The 20,298-nt window shown below is 44.4% G+C and overlaps 2 protein-coding genes across 4 annotated transcripts in view; one reads left to right on the top strand and one right to left on the bottom strand.

The window, feature by feature from the left end:
* The window catches only part of Entpd5 (ectonucleoside triphosphate diphosphohydrolase 5 (inactive)), a 20,161-nt gene extending 11,768 nt beyond the window's left edge, over positions 1-8,393 (top strand). Inside the window, exons 11-13 of the mRNA XM_021634189.2 lie at positions 1,348-1,404; positions 2,400-2,515; positions 4,453-8,393. Of these exons, the coding sequence (XP_021489864.1) occupies positions 1,348-1,404; positions 2,400-2,515; positions 4,453-4,539 (260 nt within the window). The 3' untranslated portion in view covers positions 4,540-8,393. The remainder of the gene's footprint in view (positions 1-1,347; positions 1,405-2,399; positions 2,516-4,452) is intronic.
* Coq6 (coenzyme Q6, monooxygenase) overlaps positions 1-20,298 on the bottom strand; it is a 22,122-nt gene extending 1,824 nt beyond the window's left edge. The window contains exons 1-12 of one of the 3 annotated variants that reach the window (XM_021634185.2): positions 20,039-20,265; positions 15,979-16,113; positions 14,804-14,862; positions 14,306-14,429; positions 12,125-12,255; positions 11,382-11,489; positions 11,240-11,302; positions 10,851-10,958; positions 9,937-10,139; positions 9,747-9,862; positions 9,451-9,617; positions 580-668 (exon numbers count right to left, since the gene is read on the bottom strand). In XM_021634185.2, the coding sequence (XP_021489860.1) occupies positions 600-668; positions 9,451-9,617; positions 9,747-9,862; positions 9,937-10,139; positions 10,851-10,958; positions 11,240-11,302; positions 11,382-11,489; positions 12,125-12,255; positions 14,306-14,429; positions 14,804-14,862; positions 15,979-16,113; positions 20,039-20,225 (1,470 nt within the window). In that variant the 5' untranslated portion in view covers positions 20,226-20,265 and the 3' untranslated portion in view covers positions 580-599. The other 2 variants (XM_021634187.2, XM_021634186.2) reach the window with 2 other exon arrangements.

Genomic DNA, 20,298 nt, shown 5'->3' with positions numbered 1-20,298 from the left:
TAAATCCAGAACCTCTGCACATGCTAGGCGGGTGCTCTACCACCAGATTACATTTTAAGCCTCCTTTTCAGCTTTTCATTTTGAGACAGTTCTGACTTGCCCAAGATGACTTTGAGACTATGTCATATGTGTAGGGCCTGTACTTGTGATCCCTCTGCCTCAGCTTCCTGAGTAGCTGGGATCACAGGCCTGCGCTACTAGTCCCAGCTTGCTTGTATCTTTACTGAGTTGTAACCGAGTGAATCAGCGCTTCTGTGATTGTGACTAGACCCTGAGAGAAGCGTTAGAGGAGTGAGGATTTCTTCTGGATCGTTGTTGAAAAGGTTTCAGCCTATGGCCAGCAACTTCCTTGTTTCTGCCATGGTGAGGCAGAACATGATGGTGGAAGGGCTTGGAGGAGCAAAGCTGCTTACGTCATGGCAGCCAGGAAGCAGGGAGAGGCAGAGGGCAGGCTCCAGAACAAGATAGAGCCCTCAGCAGCACACTCCTGTTGACCCACTCCCCCACCTAAGCCCCAGGTGCAGAAGTTCCCACTGCCTCCTTGTTATACTATCAAGTTATGAACACATGTGAACTTACCTCACTGAGGTCTAGACACCTCACAGTGACTGCAGACTCCACTGTCTGGAGACCAAGCCTTCAACACATGAGCCCATAGGAGACATTTCCTATTCAAACCACAAGTTGATATACAGTAAATGCACATGTTTTCATGCAGTTTGCCAAACCTTGCCATGGATGTACCTGTGAGACCTCACCACACACAAGCTATTTTACCCCTTGCCCAATTCTTTTATGACTTTTCTTTTTTCTTTCTTTTCAGAAACTGTGTTTTTGTTTAGATGTGAGTGCACACATGACCTATCATGACCTGAGAGATGATTTGCTGCCCTGTTTACTGTATTTTTAAATTTATATGTATGCACCTGCATGAGTTTATAAGGACCATGTGTGTGTGGTGCAGAGGCCAGAGGGCATCAAATCCTCAGAGTTACAGGTGGTTAAGGGCCACCAGATGTGGATTCTTAAACCAAGCCTTAGTCCTCTGCAGGAGCAATAAGTGCACTTGACCACCAAGCCATCTCTTCAGCCCATTTACTACACTTTCTAATGGACCTACATTTTTATTTTGTTTAAATACATAATACAAAAAGGGTAACATGCATTAATTGTAAATGAATAAAATAAGCAGCATGGATTTGTGATATAGAGATGTCATGTTTCTGTATCAGTCTCTTATGTTGGAAATGCTGTATATTTCTAGTTTTTATTGCTGTATATCACTAGGATAAATGTCCTTGTTTCCTTGAAGCTTTTGATATTATCTATCATTCTGTTTCATTTTAGATTATGAAAAGGGGGGTGTTTTAAAAGTTGAAGATTTTGAAAGAAAAGCCAGGGAAGGTAAGTGTCTGGAAATTCTTGAAGTTGGGTATGAGATGTGGCTGTGAGTACAGAGCCTTTGGGGACTGGCTCCCTTGTGAGCCTTCCAGCTTGCTCTACGAGCCTTTAGATGCTGTCAAATAAGAATATGGGGATATGAGACACTTTAGGGAAATGGTTCAAACAAACAAACTTCCCATCTTTCCATATTTTTCTCATATTATTATTAGTGCAATACTATTGTTTGTGGGCTTTTTGTTGTTACTGTTGTTTTTGAGACAAGGTCTTATGTAGCCCAGGGCAGCTTCACGTTTGCAGTGTAGCTGAGGATAACCTTGAGTTCTGATGCACCTCTCAAGTGCTAGGATTACAGGCATGAGTCACCCTGACTGATTTATGTGATAGTAGGGATGGAATCCAGCCTCATGGACACTATACAGTCATTCTGACTCCTGAGCTCTGTCTACACTCAGCCTGGCACGATCTCTCCCTTTCTCTCTTTAAATTGAAATAGGGTTATCAGCGGTAGTAAGAAACTGAGCACCAGAATGCATGGGAAATGGCCACGTGGACATCCTTGAGAATAAATCTGAAATACAAATGATCTTTTACAGTGGCCACAAGAGAGGGTTAAATGATATTTCTATGTTCTCTGGGCCTTCACTGGGGACTTGGTACTAAGTGGCCGCACTGGTAAAGAAACTTAAAAAGCAGGGTGCTGCTAGAGTACAGCGCAGGTGCTGAGAGCTTGCCTAGGGTGTGCAAGGCCCAAGGCCTGTGCTGGCAGTGCCTTTCCCCTGCTCCCCCATCACTCATAACTGGCAAATATGCTTAGAGGCATGTAAATAGGAATAGATGGCTTCATACTGGAAATTACAGATTCTAAAGAAGCTGTGGCTTCCAGAAGCCCAGGTGCCAACTAACTGCAGAGATTTTGCTTACTCAAGCCCTATCTCTCTTTAGAGAACCCCATCCATCTTAGTTGCAAATGTGAATGTTGTCTGTCTCTCTTTCAGTGTGTGATAACTTGGAGAGCTTCTCCTCGGGCAGTCCTTTCCTATGCATGGATCTCAGTTACATCACAGCCTTATTAAAAGATGGCTTTGGCTTTGCAGACAGCACCCTCTTACAGGTAAGATGCGGAGTGCTGCAGTCTCACAGCTGCTTTGGTCGGCTCGGGAGACTTGTTTACTAATCAGAGCAGCTGTTCTTGTTTGGGCTACAGTCAAGGGCACCCTGCTAGGTCCCACAAGAACACAAAACACTCATATGCAGTACTATAACCTCTGAATATAGCACCAGGCATGGTGTCCCACCGGACACAGCCCAGAAGGACTTGGAGCCCAGTGAAGATGTTCAAGTCACATAGTTTATGAAGTCAGTTTAGAACTCAGTGAGAAGCACTGAGAAAGAGACGGGAGAAATAAGCATGCAGATACAGTGCAAGCAGGTTGGAAGAGCCATGCTTCCTGGATCCTAGGTGCCTCATCTAAAGCTGGCACTCCCTCACCTGCCACTGATCATGTGGCTGTGAGAGAGCGCAAGATAACAAGAACCTGGGGCCATCACACAGACCTAATTCAGAGAGGCCCCGAGGCAGGTACATCTGGCCAGTAACCTTGGCTTACCTCTTGTCCCATTGTGCACAATGGTTAGCACTGAGTTAGCATGGACTGCAGCAGTGTCTCAGGCATATGCAGTCTATGCTATATGGTCTAAGTCTGTTGGACAGTTGAATTTTCTAATAGACTGTATGCTGCTTGAGGGCAAGGATCACATTTTGACCATCACTGTAAATATAATTTGTAATCATTCAATAGTAGTATAGAAAGTAAAAAAATGAATGGTATGAAATTCATAAGATATATTTTAGACCACCTGGTGGGATGGCTCAGTGGTAAAAAGCACTTGCTGCTCTTGCAGAGGACCCAGGTTTGGTTCCCAACACACACATATTGGCTCACAACCATCTGTGACTCCAGTTCTAGGGGATCTGACACTGCCTTCTGATCTCCGTGGGCACTAGGCACACACACAGTACACATACATAGCTGTAGTCAAAATACACATAAAATATAAAAATATTTTTAATATTATGTTTCAGGGGGCTGGAGAGATGGTTCAGAGTTAATGCTTGTTGCTCTTCCAGAGGACAAGTGTTCAATTCCTAGCACTACCTCAGGTGGCTCCGCAAAGAACTCCGACACCTCTGGCCTGCACTGGCACCTGCACTCTTGGGCACATCCCACAGGCAGACACTTAGATACACACATAATTTTCAAAGATAGTAAAACTGAAAAAGCTTTTTTAAAAGATCTGTTTTTACAACCAATAGCTTATCATAGATGAAGCAGAGCGTACTTGTGCTGAAATCAGTGAGGAATAAGAAAAAGTCTAAAGAAAACAATCTGAACAGGCGCTGTGGCCCACGCCGTTAATCCCAGCACTCAGGAGGCAGAGGCAGGTGGATCTCTGTAAGTTTGAGGCCAGCCTGGTCTACAAAGTGAGTCCAGAACAGTCAAGGCTACACAGAGAAACCCTGTCTCAGAGAGAAAGAGAAGAAAACAACTGGATAAACACTAATCTAACACCCTTTTCAGTAACTGAGGAATCAGCTCTAAAGTTTTGTCCAAAGCAATGAAGGCACTGAGCTACCAAGACGATCTGGTGCAGAATGCCTCAGTTGATTGTTATTAGTGCTCAAGGGACAGTTGCTTACATAGAGTCTGAAAGCTGAGAATGTGCTTTTCCACCCTAAATACATTCCCAGCCCACGCCAATTCCACTCCTATCACACATCCATGATTTGCCTTATCAGAAATTGGTGATTCAGAAGATGAAGCAAGGGGTGCTGTGTTTTGTTATTGTTGTTGAGATTAAGGAACATTCACAAGCCCATCTGACAGACTCTGAAAATGCATGGCTAGACCACTTCTGAGCATGCTGGCTATAGGGGCACTGGGGCTTGGCTATAGCAGAGCTCTTCATAGGTGTTAGCTGTCCAACAGCCATGCTTGCTCATGTTCAGAACTGGATGGAAATGTGAAAACTCTTTTTCTCCTTCCGCAGCTCACAAAGAAAGTGAACAACATAGAGACGGGCTGGGCCCTGGGAGCCACCTTTCACCTACTGCAGTCTCTGGGCATCACCAGCTGAGGCCAAGTACTTGCTTTGAAGCCCGCATTCTCAACAGCTTCCTCACAGGAAGAAGAGGACTCAGGCGTCTTCTGAAAGACTCTGGAGAAAGCCTGCACTGAAACCCATTAGCTGGCCTTATAATGAGGGAGGGGGCTATAGACGAGTCTTGCCCTTGAGCCTAGTGATTTGGGCTTCAGTAATTTCGCACTTCTAATGTGAATGGCTCCCGAGCCACTTGGCAGGTGTGTGGCTGGCACCAGAGTGCATATCTTTTGAGATTTTTTTGTATGTCAGTGTCCTGTGAAGAAGAATCAAAAAAGTTTGGATCTCTACGTTAGTTAGACTAAAAGTTCAGAGACAGGTCCCTGGGAACCAAAGAAAAAAATCTCATTTCAACCCTTGCAGTGCCTCATTTTTTAAAATGTTTCTTTTTTGCTTACAAGCTAAATTAAGCTGACTCCTTGAAGTCCCATAACCTATCAATAGTGGTATTTTTTTTCTTCCTCCTACCCTTATTACATTCCCCACCCTAAAAAACAGGGGGGGAATCTCTGGTTTTTTTGTAACTCAGAGGGGGAGTGGAGATACTGCATAAGAATATTCGTGATCCTGTGGCGCAATGTAGAGCTTCGAGTTGTCCTAAGGATTATTATTTTCAGATAAGGGTCTTGTCGCTCAGGCTGGCCTGGAACTCACTGTGTAGCCCAGGTTGCCTTGAATTAACAATTTTCTTGCCTCAGCCTCCTGAATCTTGGGATTACAGCTGTGAGCTAGCAAGATCAAGAGAGTAGTTCTTAACTGTGCCGAGGTTTAGAGCTGTAAGAAAGGAGCCGCCGTCTCAAGGGGCAGCTGTCACAGAACATGGCTGCTGCTCACATGCCACCTTCACTCAGTTCACTCCAGTGCCAGCACTGCCTCCCACGACAGTGTTTACAGAATTAAACATGGCCGTAACCTTAGTATCTTTGTATGTCTGTGAAATACCTAGTTTTTGGTCTGTGGTTAGAAGCTAGTGTATGTGCTATTTGAGTCTAAAGATTGCCAATGCTTTCAGTTTGACCTTATGGGGGCTGGGGTATGGAGAGTGCCAGGACCTCTTGCTTGTTAGGCACAATGTGCTACCACAAAGCTTCTTTTATAGTAGTGCTTTCCTGTTTGGGCCCTTGCTGATTTTAGTTACTATTTTCTCAATTTATTACCCAGCTCAGGATTTCAGATCCCCTTTCCAATGATACCCAACATTTGATTTGATTGGCTATTTTGGTCCGTGCTGGTCCATGTCAGCACAAGGACTAGCATTTCTAGAGAACCATATTTTCTCTCTCAGGACATTCTCTGTGTTGAGGTTGAACACAGGTCGACATGCATGCTAGGCATGGGTGCTCTACTACATATTTAGCCCGTTGAAGACCATTATTGTAAACATTTTAAACTTCTGTCATCTTGTCCTGTCTTGTCTGATCATCATTGGCTGGCCTCCTTGCAAAGTTGTTCTGGGTGTGAAAGGTCTGTTGCTCAGCTCCTGGCATAGCACTTTACCTCTTCCTCTTCTCTTTCCAGGAAAGTTTTCTTCTCCCCTAACTTGTCAGTCAACCCCTTTTCCTTCCACTCTTCACAAAGGATGTGACTATGCCTGGCCCCATGGCAGTCCCTGGGAAACCTTATTTTTGAAGCCATTACATTGAGCCAATAAGTATTACCATCTACTGTGTGCAAAAAGCAGGCAAATGAGTATATCCTTACCTCCCCAGTGTTAGGGGGTTGTGTTGATTAAAGGTGGAATTTCTTCAGACCCTTCACACCGAGAGTGGCTTGAGACTGGGTCTCACTGTTGCTCAGGTAGCCTGGAGCTTCGTGGACTCAAGTGATCCTCTCACCTCAAACCACCGAGTAGCAGAGACTACAGACAGGCCCTGCTGAGCCCCGCCTAGGCCTCTGTTACTAAGCACACCTTCACCGCTTATATTCATTGTCCTCTTCAAAACTGGGCTCACACGCAGTAGCACAGACTTTCTGCACTGCAAACAGCTCCCTTCCGCTTAGGCTGTCACTGATGTTTATAGCTCCAGTAGCTGAGGTCTACTTTTTTCTTCAGTCATCTTAGTTCTGCCGTCTCCTACTCCAAATCCTTTCAGACTCTCTGAAGATAATTGAATTTTTATGGCTTTTTAAAAACAGGCAACATAGACTGTTTACTATGTCAAAAAAAAAAAAAAAGGTATTAGACCAGTTGTAATCCACTAAATGTTTTCACAGTTGAAAAACCCAAGCTGTTTTCCTAAGAGTAAGCTATGTTCATTAAAGGTTCCTATACAACAGGCATTGCTGCATAGGCCTATAATTGTAGCTACACTGGAGTTGAGGCAGGAGGATTACAATTTGTGGGCTTGCTACATAGCCACTCTGAGCAACTCAGTACAACACTCAAAGTTTTTAAGGGGAGAGGAGTTAGAAAATAGATTTCAACGGCAAAATGTATTTAGCATGTCACACCCTAGATTTTATTCCCAGCACTAAAAAGACAAAGAGCACAACTCGAGCTGAAGAGTGAGTCTACCACATCTGGCCTCTGATCCCTCAGACAGGGGCCGTGGCTATAAAGTGCATGTTGTCCCAGACCTTATGGTTGCCTTGGATAATGCCAGAACTCTTAAATAGATGTACTTTCAAGTCAGAAACTTATCTGCAGATACCATGTTAATATTCCTCAAGCCCTTTTTTTTTTTTTTTTTTTTTTTGAGACAGGGTTTCTTGGTGTAGTCTTGGCTGTTCTGGAACTCACTCTCAAACTCAAGAGATCCACCTGCCTCTGCCTCCCAAGTGCTGGAAGTAAAGGTGCGCACCATCACCATCTGGCAAAATGGGCCTTATTTTTTTCCCCCCTCTAAGGGGGTCTTTTGTGTTCTGATGTTGCTGGCAAGTTCCATCTCTTTGAAAACATTAATGTATGTTGAATACCAGGCATGTGTGTATGTTATCACTATTATATGAAGAACACCTTAGTCACAGATGTCCTTGCAAAGTGTGCCTTAAAGTCTCATCTTTTTAACTTTTTTTTTTTTTTCATACAATGGAGCCAGGAATCTTAACAGGGTTCCTCTTTTGCAAAAGGTGACCTTGCCCTGATTGTCTCTGGCCATCACTTTCCTCAGCAGCTGCCATCTTTTATTCTGGGGACATTTTCTAGGTTTACTGATATTCTTTGTACTAAGTTTTCCACATTGTTTAAAAAGCTGTCCTGTAGCAACAGCTGTCTCATCCCTTCAAAGCTATTCCAAAACAGTTTAGCTTTCTTCATCTTTTCAAAACAGATTTCTAGGCAAGACGTTCAGGAGCGCTCTTGTCTAACACGCCTAAAGGCCTCTTCGGGAGGCCTCTCCAGTGCTGTGCAGTACGCACTTCAAAACCCAAGTAATGAGCCACTCCTGCCACCACACATGGAGGACCTGTGCAGCTGACTGGCTCCCTTCAGACTGGTTCCTGAGACTTCTGCAGCTGTGTGCAATGAGATTATTTATTGTTTTATTACTGAACAGAGAACAACATCCCAGAGAGGAGCTGTAAACAAATGTGGTACTGTAATAGCAAGTAGAAAAGCACATTAATAAGATCTGGCTGTTACTTGTCTTCACTTCCCCCTTAAATACAGTGTACTGTAACAAAGCAATTTAATTGGCATGCCAGTGTTAGTCTTAAAACAACAATCTAACAAAATGTATCAGGTATTTCTTATAATTCTTACTCTGTCAAGATAATTATAAATTTATGACCAGCATTAAAGTATTCTATTTAAAAAGGATTGTTACCAAGTGAAATGAGGGCGAGAATATCTTTGTGATTTGTTTAGTAATAAAAAGCTCCTTTCAATAAAATAGTTTTGAGTTTTTCCTTAGCTGTCACTCACTGTTTTGGCTCCCCAGGCCTGTTAATCAGAAGAGGAAAAGAGATACAAGTTCTAGTGTAAATTTATTAAACCATAAGGTAAAGGCATGTGACATCACAGGACTAGATGTTCCCTGTCATCACCACGATCCCAGAAGAGGAGTGCTCATTTGCTGGCAAAGGCCATAATCTGTTTCTAGAGAAAAAGAAAGGAAGTGAGTGGTACTTGGTTACTGGAGGTCAGAGGATAGTGACTTTATACTTAAATATCCAAGATGACTATGGGAGAAACATGGCAGAGGTCCCATAGAGACTCCTCCCAGAAGTCCCTGCTTTATTTCAGCTGTAAGATCAGGGCTAACAAGAGGGCTCAGCACTTGCCACACAAGCCTGACAACCTGTGAATCACTGTGGAGGGAGAGATTAACTCTTGAAGGTTGTCTTCTGACCCGCACATGTTGGCTGTGGCATGTATACACATGAACACAGAAGCCTGAGGAGGCCAGAAGACGGTCTCAATACCTGTGGTGAGCCGTCCAGCATGGCCTGAGCTGTGGGAAAATAGCAGGCACTGCTCAGCCTCCTCTCCGGGACTGTTTTTCTCTTCGTTGTTGTTTTGTTTTAAAATTATTTATATCTGGTTTGCTTATGTGTATGTCTGTGCACAACACACATGCCTAGCATACTTAGGCCATAAGAGGGCATTGGATCCCCTAGGACTGGAGCGATGGATGGGTGCAAGCCACTATGTAGGTGCTGGGGATTGAACCAAGGTCCCTCTGGAAGAACAGCCAGTGTTTTTAACCACTGAGCCATCTCTCCAACCCAGCCCTGTATTCTTAAGCTCTTCCTGCATATTTCAAGTTACTGCTTAGATGTGGACACCCACAAATCCAGCAGGTTCTCTTAGTCATACTCATCGGGGAAGGCAGACTGGGTATGGTGGCTGTGGATGGCAGCACTTGCTTTTAATGCCAAGACATTTAGAACTTCTGCAGTCCTTCCTCAGGTAAGAAAAATCCCGGAGAGCCGTACATGAGCACTTACTTTGAGAGGAGATACCGCATTAGTTGCCTGCAGGCCCCATGTCCTGAGCAACACCAGCGGAGTGGCCCTGGTAGAATAGAGCCTTTTCAGTAAGTCAGTAGCAGCCAGAAGAGCAGTATTATGCCGCTGTCTGTCTGTTTCATAAACTGTGAGGTGGCTCATGGAGCCTGCAGTTAAAAAGCAAGAGGAAAGATTAAACCCTTACTCCCATGGTAAAGATCTCCTCCCCCCCCCTTCCCAGCAGGGTCTACTGCATCATGCTGCCCAGGGCCGTGTCAGGGTATCTGAAAGCTTACCTAAGTCCTTCCCATTGAAGGCTGCTGTGCTGAGATGACGAACCAAGCTGGAAATATCCCCGAAGCCCATGTTGACACCTTGTCCTGCAAGTGGGTGGACTCTGTGGGCTGCGTCACTAAGAATAAAGCAACATTCAGATGTGGCCTCCAGCAGCCCAGAAAGGAGTGGCCTATTCCATTATGTGCTTACCCAATGAGTGCCACACGAGGCCGGACGTACTCAGCAGCATGTCCCAGCCCCAGAGGAAAGAGGGCTCTGCTTTTAGCATCCACCTTGGCTACACTTGGGGGCAATTGACGAGCTGAGACCCTAGTGGGCTTCAGCAAGGAGACAGCATAGCGCAACATGGTGCTAGCCGAGTCGATGAAGTCTGTGTGGTTAGCATCACTCCACTGCATGCCATCGGCCCAAAAAAAAGTGAAATGTGATTAGTACCAGTAAACAATAACAAAGAATCCTTTTTTATAACCAGAGTTAAGGGTAATGCGATATAACATGCCTAAACTGATCTTGCTCATGAGTGACAACTCCACTGAAATAATGGGAAACTCCATTTCCCAGAATTCCCTGAAGGTTTTAGTTAGGAGCATGCCAAGTATTTCTGGGTTAGCCCTTGACTAAAAACTGAACTTTACCTTTCATTGGTCCCTAGCAATAACCATCAACTAGCTTAAGTGAAGCTCAGCCTGTGCTCTCCTTCTGCCTCTTTAAGTTTAGGTGAAGCACAGAATAACCTTCTAACTCTGTTTCACCAGAACACCTCGAAACCCTCTCTGTTCCCACGGCATCCTTTGCACACATCTGTTACTATACTTAGCTGTCCTTTGCTTTCTCTTGACTGTGTACTTCCTGAAGGCAGGGGCTCTCAGCAGTCTGTCCAGAGCCTGTTACACAGAGGGCGCTACTCCAAAGCTGCTGCACTGCATAGGAACATACACTAAGTGACCCACGTACCTTGGCAGGCCTTTCTATCAGCACAGCAGCCCACAGCTTCCATGGTTTTGCATTTCCCTGTGTGCTACCACAGATCTGCACTTGCTAAGGGGAAGCTGCACGCTTACTTTTTCCCTAGCATACCAGTAGCTGGACAAGGTGATACTCACAAAGGCAGAGTTGATGGCATCCACAAACTCTTCCTCATCCATGCTGACCAGCTCTGCTGCATGGTCATGTGATGTGGACCAAACCAAGGAACTCAAGGTATCTGACAGCTGTATCAAAAGAAGAGCATCAGTCCTGTGTGGTGGCGCATGTCTGCAATCACAGCATTTCGCAGAAGTGAATGTCAGGCCAGCCTAGGGTATTGTTCTAAAAAACAAGAGCAACAAAAACCTGCTCTTCTGAACTTGTGCATTTTCAAGCATAAAGGAAACTGCGATAAAGCAGCAATGTATGCCTGGAACATAGTCCCTTTAAACCAGGCTCAAAGAAAGTACTATTCTGAAGACTAAGGCCGGCTACCTTTGCGCTACCTGGCCAGGGGCTCTCTTACCGGGAGCAGGGCAATAGGCCCAGAGGGAAGAAATCTCTGCCAGGCTACATTGTTTTCTGTGGCCTAGAATTAAAGAAAAGTTCTTGTAAGAGGTACTGAGTGCTCAGAACAAGGTCCCAGGGTGGACAGCTCAAGAGCTTACCTCTGATAAATGGAGAGTGGCCACCACAGCAGACTGGTCATAGTTCCAGCTGACATTCTGGATCCCAGCAGCTTGCCTTACTCCTGAGTTGTGCCCATCAGCTCCAATCTGCATGGAAACAAGAGCCTGCTAAGTCTTATAACCACGTCATAAGTCAAGCTGCTCCAGAAATTGTTTTGTCCTTTTGTTTAGTCCCAACTATAAGTGCTGACCATGGTGGGAAACTATCAAGCCTGTCCCACTCACAGCCCCTACAGGGAAGTGCTACAAAATTGGACCCCAGCCTGAGCTAATGGGACTAAAGTAACTGAACCAAGAGGTGCCAGCAACAGCCATATTCAACCAGAGTCTTTTGATATACGAACTACAGAGAAAAGTTAGACACAGAACAGGCACTGGGGTTTAAAAGACAAAACAGAAACAGAGAAAAATGGGAAAATGAGAGCTGCAAGCAGATGAATGACACTGGGACTTCTGTGACAGAAAAAGAACAGTCCTGAGGTCCCAACACTCTTATACTGTCTTGCCTAGAAGTCTGGCTATCCTACCCTAAGCTGGCCCATGAGGCTGCTCCCAGTCCAGAAGGTGTACGAGCATCTTAGCTCCGGCTGCCTTGAATAGGGACTGGTCATTCTAGAAACAATAACGTAAAGTAAACCCACTGCTTCCATCTGAAACTACAGGCCCTAGAGTGTAAGATGAGGACATGCAAGACCCCTGACAAAGCAAGAATCTTCAACTACCAACAGTTTGGTCTGGAGGGTACTGCCATCACCTAGGGTAATATGGACCCAAGGGCTGGAGTCTGCCATGGAAAATGGAAGAGGCCAGGCATAGTCAACAGCTTTGCTCCTGTAGAGAACCCTCACGCGGTCTAGAGGAGTCAAAAGAAAAAGAAGCAAAACATCAGAAAGGTGGGTCAAAAAACTGACCCTAAAAGTAAGTAACCTAAAAGCAAGGTCTCTGGTTAGCCCTGTCCTGTCATTTACTGACAAGCAAGAAAAGCAAGACCCTAAAAGTAACTCAGATGACTAATGCTCTGGCCCAGGAGCTGCTGGTAAAGAACGAAAGCCAGGGAAGGACTTGATGTCAGAAAGTTAAAGAAAGGGAGCACAGCTGGGCACAGGAGAGCACACCTTTAATTCTAGCAGATACAGGCGCATCTCTATGAGTTTTTGAGGCCTGGTCTACTTACAGAGTTCTAGGCTAGCCAGGGCTACACAGTGAAACTCTATCTCAACAACACCCCAACACACATATTGGGAATTGAAGGAGAGCTCTTCTCCTAGTTTCATTCTGCATCTGAGCAAGGAGGAGGGACACCACAAGCTGAAATATGTTTTACACTTCAAAAGATTTTTTTATTCTTTTTGTTTTTTTGAGACAAGATTTCATTGTGTAGCCTCGGCTGTCCTGAAAACTCATTCTATAGACCAGGCTGGCCTCAAATTCACAAAGATTTGCCTGCATCTGCCTCCCGAGTGCTGGGATTAAAGGTGTACACTACCACAGCCCGGCCAAAGACCTCTTCTTACTCAAAATAAAAAAGACAAACGACATAATTTTTAAATGTTTAAACGGACATTTCTCTAAAGCAAATATACAATTAGACATTAAGCAAACTGGGTAAATAGAGTCAAAATGACAGTGGGCCATAGCAGGGTGGCTGTAATTTAAAAGAAAATAAGTAATGAAAAGGATGTGGAGAACTGAAATACTGAAACTAGGGGGAAGGTGAAACGATGCAACCTGTGGAAAACAATTTTGCAATTTCTGAGAGTGTTAACTACAGAAATACTATATGACTTCGATATTCCACTTCCAAGTGTCCAACCAGGACAAGTGAAAATGCATGTTGCTAGGCCAGCTGGAACAAGCTACTTGTGAGGTTGAGACTGGAGTTTAAAACTTAGGGCTTGCTTAGACTAGAGAGTGATTTGAAGTACAGGCTGGGCAATGTTGTGAAACCCCGTTCAAAGCAAAAGGTAAATAAGAGCTGGGAAAATGGCTGCGGGGCGGAGCTACTACCTAGCTGTCTCAAGACCCTGCATCAATCCTGAGTACCAGAAAAAACACAAAACAATAAACCATCCATCCACACAAAATCTAGACACAAAATACAACACTATTTACCAACTACCAAAAAGTGGCAACAACTCAAATTTTGTTAATTGTTGAATACATACAATTTGATATATCTATACAATGAGACATTATTCATCAACAAAATGGAGTGTACTAGTACATGCTGGAATGTGACTAAATCTCAAAACCATGCTGAGAGGAGTCTAACACATTAATACAATGGTATGATCCACACCCCTGAGCTGCTGAGAACAGACAACTCCAGAAAGATAAAAGGAATTGCTAGGGGTGGGAGGGGGCACATGCCTTTAGGCTCAATACTTGGGAGGCAGAGGCAGGCAGATCTCTGAGTTTGAGGCCAGGCTGGTCTACAGACAGAGTTTCAGAACAGCCAGGGCCACACAGAGAAACCTGTCTCCAAAAGGAAAAGAAGAAAGAGGAAGAAAAAAAGAAAAGAAAGATAAAGCCAAAGTTCAGGTAAGAGTAAGAAATGAGTAGGAATAAGTAGTGTGAGGTGTGCAGTTTCCTTCTGAGGTGATGGAACACTCTAAAGGATACTGTGGCAATAGTTGCACATGTAAATACAAGAATTTTATGATATGCAAGTTTTCTAAATAAACTGATAGAAAGAAAGGTAAGTCCTGAAAGGATTTCATCTCTCCTTTTCCTGGCTGGCTTCAGACTCACAGAGATTTGCTTGTCTCTGCCTCCCAAGTGCTGGCATTAAAGTTTGCCACCATGCCAGGCTATCAGAGGCTATTTAGCATCTATGGATGAGTCTTTTCCTCTGGCAAATACAAAGGCACTCACTTCCCAGAGGAAATGAGATGGTAGCTCACCTGCCACAGCCTCCAGCTGTTTAGTCAGGGCGTGCATGATAACGTCATTTTCCACTATATAGCCCATGTCATCTAAGTCATCCTTATCGAACATTATCAAGGCCTCTGAGCAGGAGTCCCACACCTGCAAACACAAAGGAAAATGCATCAACAGCACAGAAAATAAAAGACAGTTCCATCAGGAGGCTGGGTGTCGCTTTCCAGACTGAGAGGCAGCGAATTACAAACAGTCAGGATATAAAGTGACAAGACTCAGGGTGAGGCACAGCTGTGACCCCAACTCCTGGCAAGTGGGGTCACAGGTGTCAGGCAAGCTTCAGCTACATCCCTTATCTCAAAAGACCAAATTAATTAATTAAAAAGTAAGCTTTCTCAAGAAAGCCCCACCTCCACACTGCATTTAAATTTTGATTCATAAAAAGCCTAGAGAAAGTGGACTCTAACAAGCTAACAAGAGACAGATAAGACATCCCAACAACGTTAAGGGGAAGGAGGCACCTGCATCCGACGGAAGGCTTTGCACCGCATATTGCAGATGTGGTCCCATGCACCAAAACCTGCAAAAGACACACAGGAATCCCATGATCTGTGCTCCTGAGCCCCCTTTTGTCTCTCCATCCTGTTAAGAAGGTTGTTTTCACTGTTCTCCATCATGGAAGGTTAAAACTTTGTGAGCTGTTAAGGACAAAGCCCTTCCACTCTCAGATCCAGATTATATAACATGAAAAAAGACCCAAGGGCCAGATCACAGTAAAGCAGAGAAAATAAGAAAGGAAAACTAAACCAATACTCTTTTCCTTACTTGGCTATTAGCTGTAATGGTCAAAAGATTTTTTTTTTTTTCTTCTCAACTGTCCATGGCACTGAGTAGATTCATTCTTTGATTAAATATTTACTGGGTAGCTACCAAGTACCAGTTATAATTTTAGGTCCAGAGCAGACCAAACTTGTGCAACTGATATTTTAGCTGGAGAGACAGACAACGTGAACATGTGTATAATCTACTGTCAGGTAGTTGTTCTAGAAAGAAAAAGCTGTAGGAACTGAGGACGTAGCTCCATTATCAATCGAAATCCCTAGTACCACATAAAATTGTGAGTGGTGATGCCTCATAGACTCCAAGAAGTTGGGACATAGTAGCAGAGGGATCAGCATTTAAATTAAGTTCAAGGCCAGATCCTATCTTTTAAAAAAGAAAAGAAAAAAAAAAAAGCGAGAGAGCTATAAAGCTATATAAAATGACTGAGGAATTTAATTCTAGACAGAATGATTTCAGACAGGGCAGCCTGAGGGAGTACTACCTAGCACAAACATAAAAACAATTCCATCTACCCCCCCCAAGAGGGCTCTTAAAATGCAGACTCCCCAGCCCATTTGAGGACTGACTTGGAACTTGGAATAGAATGTTCACCATCAGGTCACAGAGATGCAGTAGACCAAATAACAAGGGCCTAATGCATAAATGAGGGTCCATGTGCCCCAAGGATGTCCTCCCTAGACCAGGACTTGCCACATGATCAAATTCAGCAGTCTTCACCTTCAACCAAAGCCATTATCAAGTCCACTTGCTCACTCCCCACTGTGAGCTTTCGCTCCCAACTTTGGTGACTGTCCTAGAGAACCCACTGGAAAGCTCAAGAAAGGAGGTAGGACCCAGGAGACAGGCTACTCACTACTGAGAAGGGTGGCAGAGCCAGGGGAAATGGAGCTGACTCTGTTGCTGTATGTGTCTGACAAGTTCCCCAGGACTTTCTTTGAACCCGCTTCCAGCAACAGGATTTTCTTGTCATGAAAGTGAATATCATGCCCTAAAAAAGAAAAAAAAAAAAAATTAACATTTGAAATCATTTTAGGGAAGCCAAGGATTTAATTACAGTACGGCCTCCATAACTAATAATGATGTGCTGTACACTTCTAAAAGCTACAAGAATTCTGAAAGTCTTCCTCATAAAAAAATAATAAATGGAGGCGGGCATGGCGGCCCTTACCTGTAATCCCAGCACTCAGGAGGCAGAGGTAGGCGAGTCACTGTTAGTTCAAGGCCAGCCTGGTTTCAAGTTCAGGACAGCCAAGGCTACAGAGAGAAACCCTATCTTGAAAAAAAAAAAAAAAATAGATGTTTAAGAAAAAAATGTTTAAGTAGATTTAAACTTACACAATGTATGTATTATCAAAATATTATAAAGTACATCATTAATCTGTAATTTTAGGTTTTTGGGTTTTTTAGGTTTTATTGTTTTGGTTTGGTTTTTGTTGTTGTTGTTTTGGTTTGGTTTTTCAAGAAAGGGTTTCACTGTGTTGCCCTGGCTGTCCTGGAACTCACTCTGTAGAAAAGGCTGGCCTCGAACTCAGAGAGATCCACCTGCCTCTGCCTCGCAAGTGACGTGATTAAGGTGTGCGCCACCATACCTGGCTTCAATATGTGTAGTTTTTATGTTTTAAGTCTTCAATTAGAAACAAGTATAAACCAGCTATGGGGGCTCAAACCTGGAAGCTAGGGCAGAAGGATTGCCATGGTTTCAGTCATGTCTCTAAAACAAACAAAACACAAAGGAAAAAAGAAGACAAGCTAGTCCCTCAGCCTTGGAAATTAAATTTCTAGGCTGGGGACATAGCTCAGTGGTGGTGTGCCTGCCTTTCAAGTGTGAGGTCCTAGTTCAATCCTCAGTACTGCAAAAATAACAATTCAAATTTCCTAGGAAGGAGACAAACACCACCCTAAGCAGTACCGGCATTCCACCATTTCATCCGAGACAGCCACTCCACACAACTGTAAGGCCTTTCCAGACAGGGTTCACTACATACCACACACGAAGATGCAAATACAGAAAAATTTATCGCCCAGTGAGTAGAATTCATTAGGAAGGATAAAAATACAATACAAAACAAAACTGTAACCATCTATTTCTTAGCCTTATGAGAATAACTGTCACTAAAACTGACAGTTCATTATCTGGGATGCATACTGCTCAACAGCACTAGCCTCACACGCGCAAGGCCTTGGGTTTCATCTCTCGGCTATGGCTGCATGGGAATGCACACACACAGGAGAAAACAAGGAGTGGGGGAAATCTGAACAGAAACATACAACAGTGGAGTATTTTAAAAAAGCAAAATTCACTGCAGTCTCAAGATAAAATAATTTATTTTTAAAAAATACACTACAAACCTGATCCTAAAACATCTGTAATGAAAAAATAAAAATGAAAAATGGAACTTGGAACCTTCACAGGGAGAAGGCCTGCAGCACAGTCTCCCAGTATCTGAGAAAGCTCCAGAGACTGCATAACAATTAGAGTGAAATTTGCTATTAGCAATAAAGTTAAAAAGAAATAGCATGGCATCACCAGAAAAACACAACACTAGGGGCTTTACTTTTCGATGTGTGTGTGTGGGAGCACTAGAGAGACACTTGCTATTTAGGAGCACATACTGCTCTTGCAGAGAGACTCCAGCACTCATACCCAGTGGCTCACAACTCTGCAACTTCAGCCAGGGCACCCATGCCCTTTTCTGACTTCCTTGGACACTGCACTCATGTGCACACAACATACACACACTTACAAAGAAAATTAAGCTAGCCATGGAGGTGCATGCTTTAAAAAAAAAAATACACACACTTTATTTAACAGTTGCATCCCATGGGCCAAGTGGTGGATATCCAGGACCCAGCAGCAAGTCAGCGCAACCTCCGAGCCTCTCTTTCTGGCTCCAACAGGGTGAGCACATCACCCTCCAGAACAAGGGTTTGATGTTTCAGATGACAGAGTGGCTGACATCATCCATAAGTTCCACACCTGCATGCACTGTCCCTGCGCACCAGCTCTGCCCAGCACTTTGCTTATCCTAACCAGCCTGATGGACTACACGTGACTTGTGTCCATACGGCGGCATTCTGGCAGAGAGGCGGTGGTGCATGCTTTTACTCCTAGCACTCTGGAGGCAGAGGTAGGCAGATCTCTGAGTTCAAGGCTGGCCTGATCTACATAGTTGGTTCCAGGCCAGCCACGGCTACAATGTAAGACCCTGTCGCAAAAATGAATAAATAGCAAAATCTTAAAGAAAAATAAAAACATATACCTTTACCCTCCTTTAAAAAATTGTTTGGAATCCAAATGAGAAAAGGCCTGATGCATTGGTGCAAACCTACACTCCTGGCTACCCAGGCAGGAGGATTATTTGACCCCAGGAGTAGGAAGACTTAAAATAAAACTAAAAGAATAGATTTAAGGATGGAGAAATTAGCCACAGCTGTAATTCCAGCACTTGGGGAGGCAGAAGCAGGTGGATCTCTGTGAGTTTGGTGCCAGCCTAGTCTACAAAACAAATCCAGGATAGCAAAGGCTACACAGAGAAACCCTGTCTCAAAACAAACGGGGCCTGGAGAGATGGCTCGGTGGTTAAGAGCATTGGCTGCTCTTCCAAAGGTCCCAGGTTCAATCTTCAGCACCCACAAGGCAGCTCACAACTGTAACTCCAGTTCCAGGGATCTGACACCTTCACACACACATACAAACAGGAAGAACACCAATGTACATAAAATATATAAAATGAAAATAAATCACTAAAAATGTGAACACTAACGTTTCAAAGAGGCCAGGAATGGTAGCACATAATGCCAACCCTTGGTAAATTTATTCAACACCATTGGTCATTAGGGAAATATAAACACAAACCACTACCAACTAAAAGGACAAACAAATAAACAGACAAAGAACCCAGAAATTCCACTGCTAATAACAGACTCAAGATAATCAACACTATGTCCGCACCAAACCTTGCACACAAAATGTTCCTGGTAGTATTATTTGTTATAGACCAAAAGGGAACACAACCGTTCATCAGTTGATAAATGAGCCAACTAGCCGGTCAATGGTGGTGCATGTCTTTAATCCCAGCGCTCAGGAGGCAGAGGCAGGCAGATCTCTGTGAGTTCGAGGCCAGCTAGGTCTACAGATCAAACTTCAGCACTGCCAAAGCTACACAGTGAAACCGTGTCTCAAAACAAACAGAAAACAAAAAGATAAACGACTCAACTAAATGTGGAACATACACACAATTGAATATTGCCTCGGCCTTCAAAGAGAATGCTGTTCTGATACATGCTGCAACGTGGATTAACCTTGAGAACACTAAGTACCTTCCCAGCTACATATAACTATCCATAAAAGGTAATCTACAGACAGAAAATAGGAGAGCCGCTGTCTACGGCTGAAAGGATGAGTTCCAAGACTTTCTGCTTTTTGGTTTTGGAGTAAGGAAAATGTACTAAAGCTTTTTTTTGTAGTGGCTGTACAGCTCTGCGAACGTACTAAAAATTCATTGGACTGTACGCCTTATGCGGGAGGACTTACAACTATGTGAACTGTATCCTCACGAAGCAGCTGTAGGGCCAGAAGTACTGGCGCAGGCCCTTAACGCTAGCACTCAGGAGAAAGAGGCAAGGGAGTGTTGAGGCCAAGCTGGTCTCCTAAAAAAAAAAAAAAAAAAAAAAAAAACAATACCGCAGAAACAAACAACACGGGCCGTTCCCAAGGGTCTGGTAAGTTCCCGAGGGATTGACTTGTAAGGCCCACAAGGCCGAAGCACCGTGTCCATTCCTGCAAGCCAGAGCGAGGGTAGTGAGCAAACCACCAGGTCAGGCACGCTTGGTCTTCGGGCAGCACCGCGACTCCCACTGGGAGGACTGTCCCTCCCCTGCCCGCTACCCCTCCACAGTCAAGATGCACCTACCCAAGGCGCAAGCCATGGCAGCGCCCACCAGGCCTCCTCCTGAGACCACCACATCGTACACAGTGTCCGTCGAGGAGCCCGCCCATCGCCGACAGGCAACTAGCGGGTCCCGTCCGGCCGCAAGCGGCACGGCACCGGACCACCGAACGCTCCGCAAGGAGGTCACAGCGCCAAAGCGAGCCGCCATAGTAAGTCAGGCCCGCGCAAGCGCCCTTGACTGTCCCCCGACCCGCCCTCAATAGTGCTTCCGGGGCAGAGTC

The sequence above is a fragment of the Meriones unguiculatus genome, chromosome 7, assembly GCF_030254825.1.
Source record: "Meriones unguiculatus strain TT.TT164.6M chromosome 7, Bangor_MerUng_6.1, whole genome shotgun sequence".
Classification (NCBI taxonomy): domain Eukaryota; kingdom Metazoa; phylum Chordata; class Mammalia; order Rodentia; family Muridae; genus Meriones; species Meriones unguiculatus.
The sequence above is the reverse complement of the archived record's forward strand: the minus strand, read 5'-3'. Positions and strand labels throughout refer to the sequence as shown.